Source organism: Thunnus thynnus, chromosome 2, assembly GCF_963924715.1.
Source record: "Thunnus thynnus chromosome 2, fThuThy2.1, whole genome shotgun sequence".
In the NCBI taxonomy this organism is placed as follows: Eukaryota; Metazoa; Chordata; class Actinopteri; order Scombriformes; family Scombridae; genus Thunnus; species Thunnus thynnus.
Genome location: NC_089518.1, coordinates 31,379,017 through 31,397,720, shown reverse-complemented (window position 1 = coordinate 31,397,720; position 18,704 = coordinate 31,379,017). Strand labels below are relative to the sequence as shown.

General features: G+C 39.3%; 2 protein-coding genes across 2 annotated transcripts; both read right to left on the bottom strand.

The window, feature by feature from the left end:
* Positions 1–8,835: 8,835 nt before the first annotated feature.
* Positions 8,836–13,051, bottom strand: LOC137172485 (NLR family CARD domain-containing protein 3). Its single transcript, XM_067576950.1, has 2 exons — positions 12,753–13,051; positions 8,836–11,396 (listed from the first exon to the last, which is right to left on the bottom strand). Exons 1-2 carry the CDS (start codon positions 12,965–12,967, stop codon positions 10,793–10,795), a joined length of 819 nt encoding a protein of 272 aa, XP_067433051.1. The 5' UTR covers positions 12,968–13,051; the 3' UTR covers positions 8,836–10,792.
* Positions 13,052–14,749: 1,698 nt separating this feature from the next.
* On the bottom strand, positions 14,750–17,363 carry LOC137171739 (glutamate-rich protein 3-like). Its single transcript, XM_067575832.1, has 5 exons — positions 17,360–17,363; positions 16,134–16,317; positions 15,809–15,978; positions 15,255–15,653; positions 14,750–15,063 (listed from the first exon to the last, which is right to left on the bottom strand). The coding sequence occupies exons 1-5, from the start codon at positions 17,361–17,363 to the stop codon at positions 14,879–14,881; spliced, it is 942 nt and encodes a 313-aa protein (XP_067431933.1). The 3' UTR covers positions 14,750–14,878.
* Between the last annotated feature and the right edge of the window lie 1,341 nt (positions 17,364–18,704).

Here is an 18,704-nt window from a genome sequence, read left to right as displayed (position 1 = left end):
GTGTGTTTGTGTGTGTGTGTGTGTGTGTGTGTGTGTGTGCTGTCGTGTGCTGTGAAATTCCTCTGCCAAAGAAAGTCCTCATTGACCCGCCTTCAGCAAACACGCTATGACAGTGTCCAGGGGAGACCCAACAGAGCACCGATTCAGCTGCCTGCAACTGGATCCCTCCTCCTCACACAGAGCCCCCTCACATTTCGTCCTCTCAGGGCCAGGAAGGAAGAGAGCTCACCACCTTGAAAGAGCACTTCCCATGTACCTGTCTAAGCTACGTCGGATGTGAGCTTTTGTTACCACAAGTTTTAGTTCACAGACAAGAAGGGCAATGTCCTCGCGGCCTGTGGAGGAGCACAGAGGAAGATCTCTTTTCTGGAGTGTAAAGTTTCATGGGGTTTTTAATGATTATTGCGGCAATCTATGGAAGTGGTTTAAAGGAATAGTTTGACATTTTGGGAAATAAGCTTATTCACTTTCTTGCCAAGAGTTAGATGAAAACATTGATTCCACTCTCATGTCTGTACAGTGAATATGAATCTACAACCAGCAGCTGCTTAGCTTAGCTTAGCTTAGCATAAAGACTGGAAACATAGGGAAACAACTAGCCTGACTTTGTCCAAAAGCAACAAATCTGCCCACCATCATCTCTAAAACTCACTAATTAAAATGTTATATCTTGTTTGTTTAATCCATACAAAAACCAGAGTGTAAAAATTACACGTTGTGGTTTTACTTGGAGTTAGGAAGTCACTGCACCCACTCAAGAAATATTCAGGCACATAACCTCTAGTAAAACAACTCGCTGTTTTTACAAGTTATAGGATATTCTGTTATTTAATTAGCTGTCTTTGCGCCAAGCTGAGCTAACCAGCAGCTGGTTTTAGCTTCAAATTTATTGTACAGATATGAGAGAGGTATTGATTTTCTCTTTTAACCCTTGGTCGCAAGAAAGCGAATAAGCCTATATCCCAGAAATGTTGAACTACTCCTTTACTTTTTCTAAATTCTGTCACTTAAAAGATGAAGCTGACAAAAGTCTCTTTTTTTCTTAATATCATAGTTTGTCTCTCAATACTTCCTGACTTCCCTACCCCTTTCTGCTCATAATGATTTTAGTAAACATTAAACAGGAGTAAATAGTGTGTTTGTTGGGGACTATTTTCAGCTGCAGATCTGGTGAGTATTTACTCCATGAGGACCAGGGGTTAAATTGGGCCGGGGCTGGTAGGTCAGAAACTGACAGGTTTAATAACAGAAAGTGAATTGCTTTGATATTCTGCTTAAACAATGTTTCGATTTTACAAAATGATATGATTGATTGCAGCAGGTTTCCTCCAGTCTTTGGCAGTTCGCTGTTACATTAAGCTAGCTGGCAAGCTGTAGTTCAAGTTAAACTGTCAATCAAGTTAGCATGTATTGAAATCTCTCAGCACTGTCAAGACAATTGTGGTTTGAGCAGAATTTCAGAGCAACTCAAATTACATATGGCTAGATAATGCAGACCTTATTTGACCATTTCCTAGCTTTCACATTAATTAATGAAAAGGAACTAGCTCATGGTCTTTGTCTTGACTCTCATAGGAACAAGGCTTTGTTTAAATTTAGTTTATTATGCTCTCTCACCCCTATTTTCATTTAGATAAGGTGTTGCATAAATTTAATTCCTTTAAATTTCAAAGTTTCAAAGGTTAAAGTTATGTGTAGAAATGGGTGAAGCAAAGAGGAGGAAGCTTACAGACTTCTTCAAAAGGTACATTAGACATCACTTCTGATCTTGCTTAACTAGGCACATGTGCCGAAGCCATTTGTATCTTCTGTAATATGTTCACTAGGTGATTTCATTTCTTGATATAAAAGCACCAAACTGAATGGCCAAGCTAGTTCAAGTTTATTGTCCCTTGGCTCATTTTCAATCTGGTGTCAGATTGTCATCAGTGCTTTCACTTAATATTAAGTTTTTTCTTTTCCTTTGTCAGCTCTCCTTATTTAAATGCCAAGTTGAGCAGGACAGGTCAGGTGATGAGAGACAAGCAGAGCAGATTGGACAGGAGAGAGGAGCAGAGGAGCTTGGATAGATATCAATCACATTTTGTAGTCTATGGGAACACACATGTGCGCCCATGGCAACTTTGAAACCACAGAGCCCCCCCACATAACAAATCCCAATTTAACCCTGTGGGATAGACTTAAAAGAAACTGCAATGTTCATGTTCATGGTAATAAATAAATATGCTTACTGATGTGGTTTTATTTGTTTTTGGACAACAGTTTAGGTCTACGGCACAGAGGAGTAAGCTATTTCAGGCAATACTTCTTAGCAGAAACAATTCATTGTTGATTTTGGTATTTTCATGGAATTTGCTGACAACAGACTTTAATGCACAATATTAAAAGAAAGGAGTAACGCCACTAGTCCTTCCTTAACTATTTAACATAGGCTGTAGAAAGTTACGTAATTGTTATGTCAAGTCTTCCAAGATACGGTTCCTTGGGACACATAGGGTTTTGTGGTTTGATATAGTGTACAGTTTATCATCATGGTGGTCCTTGACTTCAAAAAGTTTGAGAACTCTTTTCATGTTGGCCTATGGGACACTGCGCCTGGAGGAAAGAGCAGCGCAATTTTATCACCGATTTCCTACCTGACAGCAGTTCAACACGAGTCTCCTTCCAATCCAAGCAAAGGCCTTCCATCTCGTATTGAGGCCAAAATCCTGTTTCATGGAAACCACGAATGAGCTCTGATGGAAAGAGAAATTATACAGACTAGCTTCTTTTTTTTTTTTTTTTTTTTTAAAAAAGAGATCCGGAGGCAAGTTTTTCTATTAGTGTTTTATGAGTTGATTTTCTTCCACTCATCACATGTGACTGCCATCCTGGACCCCGTCTGTAACCATAGACAGGTGTGGATAGGCGCTGTGACTGTTTTTACTCCAGACCAGTGGTGGGTAATAGAAGTCAGCTGGCCTGTATACCCCGACATTACGATGGATATTAGAAGTTCAGCGTCTGCAGGAAATTAGAGGATTTTCCTGCAGACAGGCAGTGTCAATGTAACTAGCATCCCTATACCATATCCATATGAATCATCTTTAGTTAATATAGCAGTCACATTATTCATGAGCAACATTTGGTTGTGCAGAGTCCAAGTGATTATTTTTTCCATTGGATGTGGATGTAATTTTTGAGATTAGTACAAACAAAAGATCTGAGGGGATTGTGATAATTTTAGATTATTCCTCATCTATTTTTACATGAGGCCTCAAAATATGAGCTTAAAAAATAGCACAAGTATCCTTCCGTGATGGAAACTCTTGTCTGATAAACACAGGGTCTTTTGTTTTACTCTCATGTCTTGGGGAACTGGGGCCAGCTGAATGCGGCAATCTCTGTCCAGGCACAGCTGGATTCAATAAGAGCATGCCCTGGTGCTCTGTTTACCCATTCCATACATTACAACAGGAAATTTAGAAGAACGTCCTATTCATTCATGTTAGGTAAGTCCAAATTTAGAGTGACATAACAGTATCTCTCTCTGTTAATAATATGTTGTTGAAAATGTGAAGCTTCTAATTAGAGGAGTGTTTTGACCTTAATGGTAACATAACAGTTACTAACCTCAATTGATAAACCAACAGCTGGAATAATTAAATAAATACATGACTGAATGAATATGGGTGGGTGAATATGGACACAGATTCTTTAATGTTTTTCATAGGGTATGAAACTATTTAAAGCCTGATAACTAAACTATGAGGACGTATTTAAAGGTACTTCATGCCACATTTTGCTAAGAATAAATCAATGAATGTTGAAAATTAATTGATTATTTGTAAAGAAAAACAATGGAAAAGAAAGAGAAGATCAGATAAGACTTACAGCCAATACCAGCCTTAATAGCTTAGTGGATACAGGAAATTTGCCACACATTTCTTCTTTAAAGCTGTTTTATATTTGAATATTAAAAATTGATCAAATTACTACGTAAGTTGTGAATTACTACATATAATGTGAAATTTGTGGCATGAAGTCTTTCAGCTCATTGTTTGTTTGTTTTTTCTTTTTTACTGCCACAATTTTAGTTTTGGCTCACTCCTTCCACTGTCACTTTGTTTCCAGGCACAGAAGGCAGCTCTGGTAAACCTACTGTATGCTACCTGCTCAGCATCAAACAACAGCTAGCTTGTTAACATAGTGGAGCATTTAATAGCTGAATAGCCAGATATCGTCCTGGTGGTGGAGACGAAACAGATCTAAAAGGAGAGTGTATGTATTTGCTGGATGTCTAAATAAGGTCAGCATATCAACTTTAAAAGGGGATAATTAATCAATGATGTGTCCACAGCATCTTGTGCTGCCCTCAAGTGGCCAAAAAATCAATTAAAACAGGTTTGAATACTTACAGAGGAATTTCACCACTGTAAATAGGATGATTTCTTAAGATTAGGTCATCTATGTTGTGCAATTGTGTTCGAAATTGTAAAAAGTATGTCTTTTAAGTGTTGGAGAGTAAGTGTTGGAGCCAAAGGCAGATCGTTAATACAGGGAAGTTTCCTCTTCATCTTGGGAAGAGGAAAGTTTAATGTCATTCATATATAGGCATTTCCCACATTACAACAATAGGAATCAACTTGAAAATCAGTGAAATTGCCCTTTTTAAAAAAAAAAAAAAGTACATGTATGCCACCGGGTCTGATTCTGCCTTTAAAGCACAAAAACAGATTGCTTTATGGCACAAATCAGGAAGAGGGTTCTGCTTCTCCGGTACAATTTAGAATATTTTGATAAACTTTTTAGTTTTACAGCACAAATCGAGGTTACATGACAGCCTGTTCCAAGCAAATAACAAGTGATGTAATAGTTGATCCCTGACATGTTTTGGGGTCAAGCTGCTTGTTAAGTAAATGCATTGGATATTTTCTTTGTGGCCTCAAGTCTGTTGAATCCAGATCCATCAGTCATCTGAGACCCCATGTTATGCTGCAGCAGTTATTTCCTGCATTCGGCCTCTTTACAGCTTATTTTGAAGACGTCACAAGTCAGAGCATACAGCTAAGGCACAACATTGCAGTGATGTGGTAAGCCAAGATTCTCATTTCTTCCTTTACAAATTTAAATGGTAATCATAATAATGTGAAAAGCAAAAGCGCTTGAGCACAGTCTGAATCTTTCTGACGGCCACATTAGATGTGGTAATTATTGCCAATTCCTTACCCCGTGGAGCTGCAGAAAGACAGACGCTGCTGCCAAGTCAGAGGCATTGTTGTGGTGACATTTGAGTGGAGGATCAAACCGCTGATGAATAATCCATATTGAAAAGCTGCTCTTTCTGCCAAATGTCAAACAGCAGCAGGAGCCATTGTTCCAGGAGCGGACTCTAAAACTTTTCATTCACCATCATCATAATGCTGTGTCACATCCTGAAGTGAATGTGGCAATGCAGGGTGCACTGAACATGGAGTTGTTTATAATCTGGAGAGTTTAAGGACAGTAGGGTTAGACTGATAAAACAACTATGGTTGAGTAGGCCCTTTATTACGCAGTATTTCACAGACTGTTAGTCACATAATCCACTGCCCTTATGATAGACATCCCTCAGTGACTATGCCTTTTATTGCTATTGCCTTTATTGTTTTTGTCAAAACAAATTTGTAGCACTGACATGCATCCCATACAATGGGATGGACATATGGAGATTTTTTACAAAGTCAAGAGCTAAATAGTGTAAGTTAACGTTAACAGTGCTGGCTAACTAACCAGCTAACGTCAAATTATCTGATTAGTTAGCTAGCACCTGAATTCCCCTGTCCTTAAAGAAGCTAATTATTTCACTTTTATTCAGTACTTCATGATGGTCAAAATGCTGTTAACTTTCCCAGTTTGAGGTGAGTAAAATACAATTACTACTTTTCAAACATTTTGGAATAATCATGTTCAAATTTGAAGGCGTCAATCCAAAAATGTTGTTGTTAGTATTCAATTCAGTTTATTTTAGTCTTCTTAGTATAATCATAACTTCTTTATCTGTTGGCTTATTTTGTTGTGTTTCATCTGCAACTTTTTATGCTGCCATCTTGAGAAGGTCTTCTATGCAAAAGAAGTTTCCAACCACAATAGAACTTACCTGGTTGAATAAAAAAAATAAAGAAAAATCATTTTAAATCCACAGCAAACCTCGGCAGACAGATTTGCTTAGTCTACAAGATCCAATGAAATTCATTTCACAGATACTCTTGATTATGGCTCTGTCTGGTGAACTGAACCATTGGTGACAGAAAATAAATTTTATAGAAGTGTAAAAAATTTCTGTAACTGTGGCTTTGCATGTGTCATCATCACAGCAGTAACCAGTCTATAAATTACTCTCCTATTCTGGATGATAAAAAGGGATCCGTTATGAAGAAGCCCCACGATGAGATCTCACAGCAGCGCTACATCTCACAGATCTAGAAACCCTCACTCTCATCCTCAGCCAGGCCTTTCGACATCCATCCTCTGCTATGCTTTTGTGTGGAAAGTATGAGCCAACATGAACTTCCTGCTCTCTTCTCATTGTTTACTGCAACAGTTGAGGAGATGAAGACAAAGATCTTGATGCTGCAATTAATCATAGGTTTCCTGTGAGTGCTGTAACTTACCTGATAAGCTTTTTATTTTCATAAATTAATCCTTCACTGCTCCAGTTGGCAAACAGAGCAATCCTAATTATCCAGCTACAAAGCCAGGCAATGTTTCAGGGCTTGCAGCGTGTCCCCACATGAGAAAATATATTTGAATTAACAACAAACAGCCTCCATTGGTCATGCTGCACATCAGATTTGGACAGACTAGACAAAACAAATTAGCATGTGCCTACGGTCAGTACAGAGCACACCTAACAGAGGGTTTGCTGTTTTCTGACAGAGGTCCACCGCCCCTGGGCTTCCGTAAACACAAACACACCGCCTTGGTTTCTAAATGTTGGCTGAAAACAGGCTCAGTGTACACAAACATACACCCCTTCATGTCATACACTGACGCAGACTGTGTTCATGGCACAAGTCCTCAAAGTGAACACAGTCTCTCCCGGCACACTTTGCTGTTAATTTAGGCGGTGGTGGAAATGACGCAGTAGGGTAGCCTCAGTGACTCTATTTGGGAATGTATTAAATCACAACCTTTCTGAATGTCTATATAAAGGCTGCTTTGTCCCAGTTACAATTTTCAAGTTGGTTTTTATTATACATGTTTTGCACATATACAGATTTAGCTTGGTGGAAAGTACATTTGCTCAAGTTCTTTTACTTAAGTACAATTTTGATGCACATGTTAGTGTATAGTTTATAGTTTATTTCCATTTAACATTACATTTCTATCTACTCCACTATATTTCAGAGACAAATACTGTACCTTATACTCCACTACATTTATTTGACAGCTTTAGTTACTAGTCAGAAGACCTAACTGGTCAAGGCAGATGGCTGCCCACCCACCCTGGTTGTGCTCGAGGTTTCTTCCCATTAAAGGGGGTTTTTCCTTGCCGCTGTCGCCAAGTGCTTGCTCATGGGAGAATGTTTGGTCTCTGTAAATTAAAGACTGTGGTCTAGACCTGCTCTATATGAAAAGTGCCCTGGCATAACTTCTGTTGTGATTTGGTGCTGTATAAATAAAACTGACTTGACTTGATTTTGTAGATCTGACATTCAAAACATGATTCATTTTTATAGAATAAACTACCCAACAGTCTATAAAGTAGCTCATATTAGCTTCACCTTGACCAGCTACAACATTAAACTTACACATTTATGCATCAGTAGGGGATTGTAATATGGATGGCATCTTGTTTCACTCCAATTTATATAATGATATTGATATATACTCTATCATGATGTATCTTTCAATTGATTGATTAAATTGAGAAACCATATATACAGTAAATGAAATAACCAGATCGCTTTGTCTGTTTCACTGGCTCATCTGGTGAATTAAATACATGAATAATCAAAGTACTTCATCACATCAAAAAAAAGTGAATCTAGTATTGCTACGTTTGGCTTAATGTGTGTCATTTACAGTATATATCATATTGCCCATCTATATGTATCGGTAGTATTACCTCAATCATATAATATACAGTATGTGAATGTGAGACTGACGGGAACCATTCTGCCGAAGAGTGAATACTTTAACTGTTACGACCTATATACACATTTTCAAGTCAGTACTTAATACTATACTTTTACTTGTAATGAAGTATTTTATGTTGTTGTATTGATACTTTTACTCAAGAAGGATCTGAATACTTCTTCCACCTCTGCAGATTTAACAAGACAGAGTCTGGAGCTGTGCTAGCAGCTCTGTGAGACTGTATTTAGGTAAAAACACAATAACAACACAAAGTATTAGTTTAACTTTGACCAGTTGGTGGCGCTAGATGAAAAGTCAAGGTATCACCAGGGTCACCTGAAAGACTGAATATCTGCACCTCATGTGCAAATTCATCCAGTAGTTGTTGAGACATTTCACTAAAAATAAAGAATGCAAACCTAATGGTGGAGCTAGAGGAAAGTCAGGGGATCACTGACCGATCGATGGATATCTGTATGACATTCCATGGCAGCCCATCTAATAGTTACTGAGATATTTGTCTGGACCAAAGTGGTGGACCAAACCAACCATCCCTAGAGCCACATCGCTAGCACAGCTAAAAGTGCACTTAAAGTTGAAAAAAAAAAGTTTTACCTACCTTTGTGTATCCAGAGGTACAAAGACATCAAAAGTTAATGGCCCTGCAAACAGACAGTGACCCTTTATGTGTTGTAAGTGGAAATAAATTGTATTACCTTGCCCAGGAAACTTAAAGGAAGCCTGAATCCTTGAACTTCCCATGAGGCTAGGTAACCATTGTTCACTTCATTTGTTTTGTTTTTGCCGTAAGTCAAAGTCAAGAAACTCAATTCCCAAGACTTTCCCATTTCCCCACAGCACTGAATCAGTTATCTAAAACTTAACCCCTGTATAACCGTGTATCAGATGTATCTCTGCTACTTTGCTGTATAAAGGAATAATTCTTTGGTTTACAAAGATTAAAGTAAATTATCTGTCCACCTGTAAATCATAAATACTAGTTCTTATCAGGAAAACACTGATGATTGGTGTGTTTAACCTGATTATTTCAGACCAAGAGATACAGTAAACCAAGCGATACAGTACAGTATCCTACACGGCCTGAAAGGGGAAACTGTTTCTTGAGCAAACTTGCAAATTCCTTACAGATTGAGCTTCACTGACTGAAGACCTTGTTTTTGGAAAAGCAGTTGAAAGAGGCTTGTAACACTGTGGGATTTGTTTCAGGCCAGATAAAGATAACATTAGCAGACGAACAACGAGGTTACTGATCTGAGTTTTACTTGTAACAGAGAAGCATGAAGGCCTTATCGAAGGAGTTGATGAGTTACAGTGCAGCTCTTGTTTGCGGGACTTTGCTCAGCCAGGCATGATGGTGTACCACTTAGTTCTGTATTCAACCTAGTACAAATGTGGCTGTTTAGATCTTAGTAGATCAACTATCACAAAGAGAAGAAACAACTTTGTGTACTCTTTTCGGTGCCGGTAACAACATTCAGTCTGTATATCATCTGCTAGACTATAAAGCGGAATTGATCTCACAAAATGAGACATCTTTACTTTGCTGTATAGAGTTTTAAATGTGCACCACAAATATCAGCATATGCACTCTGATACTAGAGCGGGATAACTTCTGCAGATGTAATCTTCAGGTGCGGCAGTCTCATTTATCTGTCATCCTCTCAGGGCTTCGGAGAGCGTCTTTATCAGGGTTCCACAGAAAGGAATTCGCGAAGACCTCAGATGAAATATGGAGGGATTGGTTTCAGCAGAATCACTACTAGCAGCCCTGAGAGGAGGAGATAATTACCACTTTGACAAGCTTTGATCACAGGTACAGTTATTCTCAGAATGTCGGTGTTGATAGAACAATGAGATGACGAGCCTAAAATTCAGATGAATTTGCCCTAGTTTTTCTTTTTTTTTTTTTTTTTTTCCTCGTTCATGTTTATATTCTGAATAGAGGCACTGTCTAGCACATGAAGAGACAAGAACGACAAAATGAGGGTAGTTGACGTGGCATGGCTTAGCTGTCCATAACTCTCTTTTGATTTTTAGAAGTACAGAAGGGGATCTGATGATGGCTGCTGAAATGTACTATGGAAAAAAAAAGAAAAAAAAAAAAGTGGTGTGTTAGTCATCCATGACCTGTAAATACTGTGGGTGGAATGAATCACCGTGGTTTCTTTTTTGTCAGGGGGCAGCAAATTATTCAATAAAATGACAGAGGGATCAGTGAGGCTTGAGCTGGAGTCAGTTTTAGAAAAGAAGGAGGTGTGGAGTCATGAGGGGTAACGCTGGTGGGAAGAAGAAGAAGGAGAAAAAAAAAAACTCAAGGTGAGGATGTAACCTCACCACAAAGAAGAAAGGTTCAGTTCATCGAGAGCTCTTTGAAAATGCATCCAGACCACAGTGCAGCCCTAAAGCAAACATGACTCCTACACTACCTGTTTGGGCTAAACTAAGATGCAGCATTTGTTAGTGGGGCCACCCAGGTACAGGAAAGAAGAGCTCTTTGTGTGTGTGTGTGTGTGTGTGTTTGAAGGTCAAACAAGTCAAATGAGTCAGTGTTTTCCTCTCTGACCTCAAAATGTAAACTGAAGATCCTGTGAATTCTTAAGCAAGCCCTTTGTTTATTATGTTACATGGGTTCTCATAGTTTACGAGGGCATTTTTCCACTCCTGCGTGATTTCATTTATATTTTACCTCCTCCTGTATCCTACTCATGAGCCCTGCGCTGATGTTGTTATCCTGAAGGCTCAGATGCCTCAGCGGAAACTGCGTCCTGCAAAGCAGCGCCCCCATGATGTCGTTTCCTCCCACGTCGCTGATGCCGTTCCTGTCCAGGTCCAACTGCCGCACGCTCATGTTCACTCTCAACATGTCGGCCAGCAGTCTGACCCCGGGGTCTCCCAAGTTGTTCTCATCTAGAATGATCTGTGTTAGTGAGCTGTTTCCTCTGAGGCTGTCGAAAAGTTCCTTCCAAGCTGCGAGGTCAGCGCCACTTGTCTGAGCCAGCCCTAAGTACTGCAGATGCGAATGATGCCTTAAATATGATGCTAACACCTTCACCCCGTCGCTGCTCAAGCTGTTTCCTCCGATATCCAGTTCCAAAATTGCAAAAACCCTGACAGAGCTCCACCCAGCAGGGAGGTGAGTTAGCATGTTCTGCTCCGATGAGAAAAGCATTGCCTGTTGGATGGCGGCAGCAGCTCTTACTGTTTGCTCCTGCAACTCGGCTATTCCGTTCAGCAGGGTCAGCACTCCATGGTCACGCAGTTTGTTTCCAAACAAGCTGTAGATAGGGGGGGAAAAAAAGTGGTAACCATGGCGATTTGTTTGGATTCCTTCATGACTTGCTCATCTCTAAAAGAAAGCCAGTTGTACCATAATGTTAAGTTTTCCATTAAAAGTTACAACAAACATTTTTTCCAACTGTCTAAAAAAGTCACTTACAGGTTTTGTGTTTGGTTGTTCTGCAGCTTCATTGAAACTTGATATTTTCATGGCTAGAATAACATCTAATCAAAAGATTCTTCATGTCTGTGATTTTCTACACAATTCCCTGTTATTGAGTCTAACATATAGGGAATCTTTATTCAAATGAAAAGTTGCTTAATTGCACCACAAGTGTGTGGAATGATGTATGCGGGGAAATCTATGCATGCATTTTCATCATCATTGTATGAACAATTTTGCCCCTTAGAGTGACATATTCGATCTGCAGTGCACAACAAAGAAATCGTTCAGCATTTTGGTAAATATGTTATTCACTTCCCAGCAGAGAGTTAGATGAGAGGATTGATACCACTCTCATGTCACATCATATCTGATTAAATATGATCTACAGCCAGCCAAAGATTAGCTTGGTGCAGAAGCTAAGACTGGAAACAGCCTAATTCCTGGCTGGGAGCTGTCACTGGCTGTCTGGCAAATGCCCAGTGCCAAGAATTAGTCTGACACATAACCTTCCTTGTGAAACAGCCAATTGTTTTTACACTCCAGGATTTTATATTGTTTGATTAAACAAACAAGATACAATGTGTTAATCAGTCATCATCAGATGACTGGTGCTGGTAGACTTTGTTACTGTTGGACAGAGCCAGGCTAACTGCTTTCCCATTCCCAGTCTTTGTGCTAAGGTACTGCAAGCAAATAGCTGCTAGCTCTAGTCTTATATTTAACGGACACATGTGAGAGTGGCATCAGTTTCCTCATCTACTGTAACTCTACACCAGAAAACAAATAAACTTATTTCCTAAAATGTCCTTTAAACACACTATTCTTGTCCTGTATGTGATACCAGCTGTGCATGGACTGCACTGCATCTAATGTATGTCAGCTGCACCCTAAGTTTCTGTCAATATGTCTCTAAGCCCAACACTCTGACATTTACTGTATGTGGTGCATATGAAATAACTCAGAAATGTAAAGCAGTGGGGGCATTTCTTCACATAAATGTCAAGGATTATATAATTCAACGGTGGAAGGCTAAGATTTTATATTCTGAAGAAAAGGCCATCCTTGGATTTGCTTCTCACTGTCTCTTCAATCCTGTTATTTTCTTTTCTAAGTCATGTTATTCAGCGTGTTTCCGAGTCAGATTTTAATGTAACTTGGATCAGTTTGGAGTAAGAAAGCTGAGACTTACTGTAAACTTTTGACCTGAGGCTTCACTCTCAGAACGTCCAGCAGGATGTGAGCACCATATGGGCCGATGAGGTTGAGGTTGAGGTTGAGCAGCGTGACCTCCGACAAGCTGCTCTTCAAGGCCCCCGCCAGGCCCAGCAGAAGGTCGTCTGTCAGGCCCGTGTTCCTCAGAACCAGCTGCTCCACTTCATCAGATGTGCTCAGGACTGTCATCATCGCTTCCAGCTACAGTGACAAACCAAAATAAAGTCAGAAGGGCATTTGAATAGTGCTGTTATTGTTGGATTCGTTTTGGTTTGGTGCGAGACTTTCATTTCCAAAAGTTCAGACATATTTACAAAAGGTCGTCTTTTGACTGGAAAAAAATGATTGGTATGCATTTGAGAGTTTATCCACTTGGCTCACAAGGATTTCATGAGGCCAAGGGTTGTAGAACTATGAAAAAATGTTGTTCAAGTTAGAAAATACTTTTTAAAAATATGTTTTGCTCCTGGTACAATATGATCTCCTACATGATGATGCAATTCTATGAAGAAGTGATACAAATAGAAATATCTCGTCTAACTTGTAGTTCACTTCAACCACCAGACAACAAGTTTCTATCATGCTGTTTATTTGTAAAATACAGAAAGTTTTGTTGCACAGGCAGATTATTTTTTCCCTCTATTCAGACTTTAGAGTATTGCAAACGTACAGTGTTTACTGTTTGTGCGTGACAGCAGCAAAGCACCAAAATGTGCTGGCTGGGAATGAGATGTGAGCGGGACAGGTGCTGGAGGTTTTCTAAACACTGAGTCGAGGTGAGAGTAGAGAGAGACATATGGTCTGGCTGCCGGCCACATCCACTGTGCCACTTTGCTAGACCTTGAGGAATTTTTCAGGAACTGTTGGAAACTTTTTCATCATGATGGATACGACTGAGCCAAATTCCTGCCTGACCCAGATAACGCTCAGTGACCATTTGTTAGAACCGTTTGTGTATTAACCTTCTAATAATGGCATAATCCATTAGCTTTAAATGATTTTATAGTTCAATAATCAACTTTTTACCAATCAAATAAATGTTACATATGGCATAATGCCCTTTTCAGGTTAAGTTACTGAAATATGTATCAAACATTGTGAAGTGTAAAATCATTAAACACACTGACACTGAAATGCATCCATCCCTTTTAAACCGCATCATCTTATTGAAATAAAAAATTGCCCTTTTAATTGGGATATTTTTATGTTTATTAAAAACCTTTTTTTCTGCTGCAGTATATTGCTATACTGTACTAAAAGCTGTAAAACTCAATAATCGGTATGCAAACAAGAAAAACATGGTCTGTGCATGGTACTGTATGCATTTATCTTTACACTGATGAGAAATGTATTAAAAGGAAATGATTTTTTATAGTGACAATCAGTTATATTATTTGTCAATTAAACTTTCAGCACTGACACAAATTAACACAGCTGCATACACAGGAATGTGATTGTTTCCAGGGAGTTTTGCCAGTAATTTAACACTAAGAGCTTTTCTGGCAAAAACAAAGATTCACCGCAATAATTTGTGTTGGACACACACCTGTGCCTGCAGGTCTTGTTCTTTAACAGGCTCTTCTTCGCCAGAGCCCTGGCTGGCCTTGTCCTCTTCTTTGTCTGGCTCCCCATCAGGCTGCAGGACAGTGTCACTTTCTGCACTGAGCTCCACATCTGAGCCTGAAGCTTTGGGGCATGATGACAACCTCTTCTGGAGCCGGCACCTCTCCAGAACTTGGCATACAGAGAGAGAAAAAAAAAAAACCAACTCAGCCACAATAAAACTGTCTCTCTTTATGCCAAGTGTACATATTGATACCTACTGTTGATGTGAGATTGTAAATAATAAAAATCTAAAATTCACTTGGTTCAATAGAGAAAGCAGATCTACTGCAGTGAGATTTATGTATGCTGGCATGTGTGTGTGTGTCTGTGAACAATGTCTGCATAACCTCTCCCACACGTAATCTATCTTTCTTCAAGCAGACTTTGTTCAATTCATCACTTTGTTGTAAATTCAACCTTTTCTGCTAAAGTGTATTATGTAAATCAGTTACAACACTCCGGGGGATTCCAGTCCATTCCTACTGTGCTGTGGTTTCTTTACTCACTGTTTGCCTTGAACCAGTTGTGTTTGTTTGGGACCTGCTCCAACGCAGCACTCATTTCCACACATTCTTCATAGAAGTCCTTCAGTCTTTCCCCATCTCTGTTTTTCCCATTTGATCCCAGGTCCTTCTGTTTCTCTCTGTTCTGCTTAGTCAGTGCTTCCTCATCCTGCAATGACTCTTTAAAAAGAAATACTCCTGTTGCCATTTTTTTCCCCCCACAAAGAATATTAAATGGAAAGACCACATGCATGGACTGAAGGTCGTCTGTAGCTCCACTTGAAAGAGTGGAAGATTTTATTCTCCTTTATTTTTCCATCTTCTCTTACAGGAATGAACACAGCAGCTAAAATGAGTCAAACAGTGCTCACCATGAACTTTGCTTGTCTTGTTCGATCGCAGCTTCTCTGTCGGCGGCGCTGAGACATTGCTGGTTGTTTTCTCATTTTTCTGCTCCTCTCTGGCAGATGATGCTAGACTTTCACATTTTTCTGTCACTTTTGACCTCCGTGAGACCTCGGAGCCCTTGCTGTCATGTCCCTCTTCCCCTCTGCTATTTCCGGCTGTTTTGCCTTTGCTCGCTTTCTGATTAGTTTGACCCTTGTGTCGCTTCTTCTTTGAGATCTCTTTAATCCCAGCTACAGCGGGGTCTTCGCTGTCTGTGGATCCACCGCCACCTTCCTTGGTGTGTTTTCTTGTCCTCCTCACTGATTTCTTCTCTGGTTTGGCGGGCATAAACAGAGGGGATGATGAACATGACTCGATGGTGCCTGCATTGGAGACATTAGAGACAAAATGAAGGGAAAAAATGCTTTGTGGGCCATTTTGTCTTTAAACTACTCCATAGAAATCAAGGATTGGGCCTAATGTCAAAAAAATGTTGATGAATAAGCTTTATGAAGTAATGGAAAATTGAGACACTTACTTCCAGGCTTTGTACCGTTGCCAGGGCTCTGCTCTAGAGGGAGAATTAAGTTCTCCTTTGTGCCGTTGTTCAGTTGCTGGCAGGAGCTGTATTTGTTTCGAAGACTTGTACATCTGAAAAAGATGAAAAATGTGCTTTCATCGTGACTTGCTTTCCCTCCACCGTACAGCCTACCACCACCGTGTCATGCATTATGCATCCTTTATCCCCCCACAATACATTATATCTGCAGACTGATGGTTTTGCCTGATCTGTTTTGACTGGTACTAATTTCACATTTTCTGCCAATGTTATGCTGTTCCTCTCCCAGAGGGTGAAATCTGACCTGTAACAGGGTATCCCACCAGCTAGCCACACAAGTCTGAAGCAGCTCTTCTTGCCCTGTTGGAAGCCAGGAGCATAGCGGTACTCACAACAGGAGCTGATTCTGGCCAACATGATACCATTAACATACAGGGTAGCACTGAAGGGATAACCTCTGTGTCTCTGAGAGACAAACTGGAACTGCTCTGAAAGGTACAATGAGAAAATATTATGACACACTTGAAAGACAAAGATGGTAATGTTTGATATTTTTAACATATCCAGCGTGGTTATCTGTCTTGTTTGGATTATATTGTCACAAAGATCATCATCACCGTTCATAATGCTGTTTATAGTGCTGCTTCTGACTGTTTAGTACTTTCTATCTGTTGCTGGTTCACACTGTTACTCAGTTCAGTATAAAACTAGTCCTATACATACACTGTTTATTAGGATAATGGCTGAGAAACCAGCTCTCTGACGTCTTGCATCAAGATTATTTCTGTGAGTTTCACAGTCTTTCAGTAAGCTTGTAACAAGGCATCAATGTACTATGTGTCACAGCTGAGCTGACAATGCTGCTCTCAGTCACCAGTGAGGGAAACTCCAAAGCAAAAAGCTTCTCATTCAGTCAGTGACAATCATGATTTACTACAGACTGTTTTGCTTGAGGATTTGGTGTTTAAAGGACATAGCTGGCAATTTTCTGTGTTTTTTTTATTGTCAACAAATCATGCAGAGCCAAACCAAGAATACATTGATCCTATTTACAATATTGTGTGTATATCCAAAGCCTGATGTATCATATTTATCCCCAGTTCTATTTACAGTGCTTCGCTTGTTATGCAACATATCACAACCTCTTGACTTTGTACTACATTGTGCTATTTTCATACACTTTAGTATAAAGTCAAGAGGTTGTGATATGTTGCACAACAAGCTAGCGATGCTCTGTAAATAGAAACACGTGCCAATGCATTCGCAGTGGCATACTTACACAGCACTACTCTTGGAGACTGAAAATGTGATCACTGTTATTGTTATTATGTCTTTGGCGCCGTTCTTAAACAAACTAATATGACCAAACTCTTCAAGGCCAAGGAACACGTCACCCAGCTCAGTTTTGTGACTCACTGACGTTATTTATTTTTGGATAACAACTGAGGTCTACGGCACGGAGGATTACGATATATCAGGCTTTGGATACACACACATTGTTAGTTTGGCTTTGCACTTGAGATTTGTTACCCATTTTTATTCATTTATTTTATTTAAAAGGGACAGTGTACAGTTAAAACATAAATGTCACCACTTGATGCACTGCACCAGATTATAGCTGCAAGCTAATTCACATCTGTAGTCTGGCAGGTCAAAGCAAAAACAAAACAAAAAAAAAACAGCAATGAGAAAAATGTAGAAAATTGCCAGCCATATCCTTCAAGATTTGTTTGTACATATGCTAAACAGGTTTAAGAAAAGCCAGAAAGATAAACATGTTTAGCAGAATTATGTTTTGTCTTTTTTGTTTCCTAACTGATCATCTCACAACCCAACATTGGAAACCACTTGCATACTGTACAATATATCACATTTTTGATAATATGTCATATACATACAATATGTCATATTTTGATAGGAAACCAAATCAAGATTCAGTCAATCATACAGCTTATCAAGTCCCTATCAAATAGACTGAAGGTCACAAGTCCAAGACAAGACAAGAACTGTTGTTATGTTCTTCTATCATCATATTTAGGCCTATAAATTGACAGTCAGTGGTTTCTGATGTGTAAGGGCATTAGTTAGTGGCACTAGATGTACCAGTCTGGTATAAAAATAGCCTTATATATTAGTATATTATACATTACTTAATGGTGAACCTTCACTCTGCAGACAAACGCTACATATCCCATATAGTAGCCAATATACAGTATACATTTGGTTTAACATCAAGAATACGATAAAGGTAAAAAGCGGCATTAATCAGTATAATTTAAGTAGTCCAAACAAACTTTATAAATGTATAGTCCACTTTAAATGTACTTCTATGTGCATTGGCTCCTCCTTTGTTTTATTCCGTCAGCTTCTACAGCTGCAGCGGATTTGTAATCAGATCACACACACACACGCAGTTTCAAGCAGCAATCCACATCTTCTCTCTTGTACACCTGCCTGATATTGTGATTTGGTCCCCGGGGTGACGGCTGTACAGTGTGTATCAACATGCACCAGCTGCATAGATGAAATGTCTTGTCTGCTGACTTTTTTTTTTTTTTTTATGTGATGGTTGTCTATCAGCTTTCTATTCTTGTTCAACTCCAATACTGCCTCAGACGATATTGCTCATCAATGTCATTACATTATGTTGCTTTAAGGGCTGATGAGTAATTAAATGCGTGAAAAAAGGGGGTGAAATTGTATCATCTCTAATTACCCTCACCCATAGTTTTGGAAATACTGCATGTCAAACTTTAATCTTTCCTGTAGGCAATCTTTTAAACTATCCTAATAACAAAGACATTTAACACAGATTTTTTTTTTTCATGTATTGTACTTTAAAAGCTAAACGCTCTCTTGTGCACATTCTAGCAAC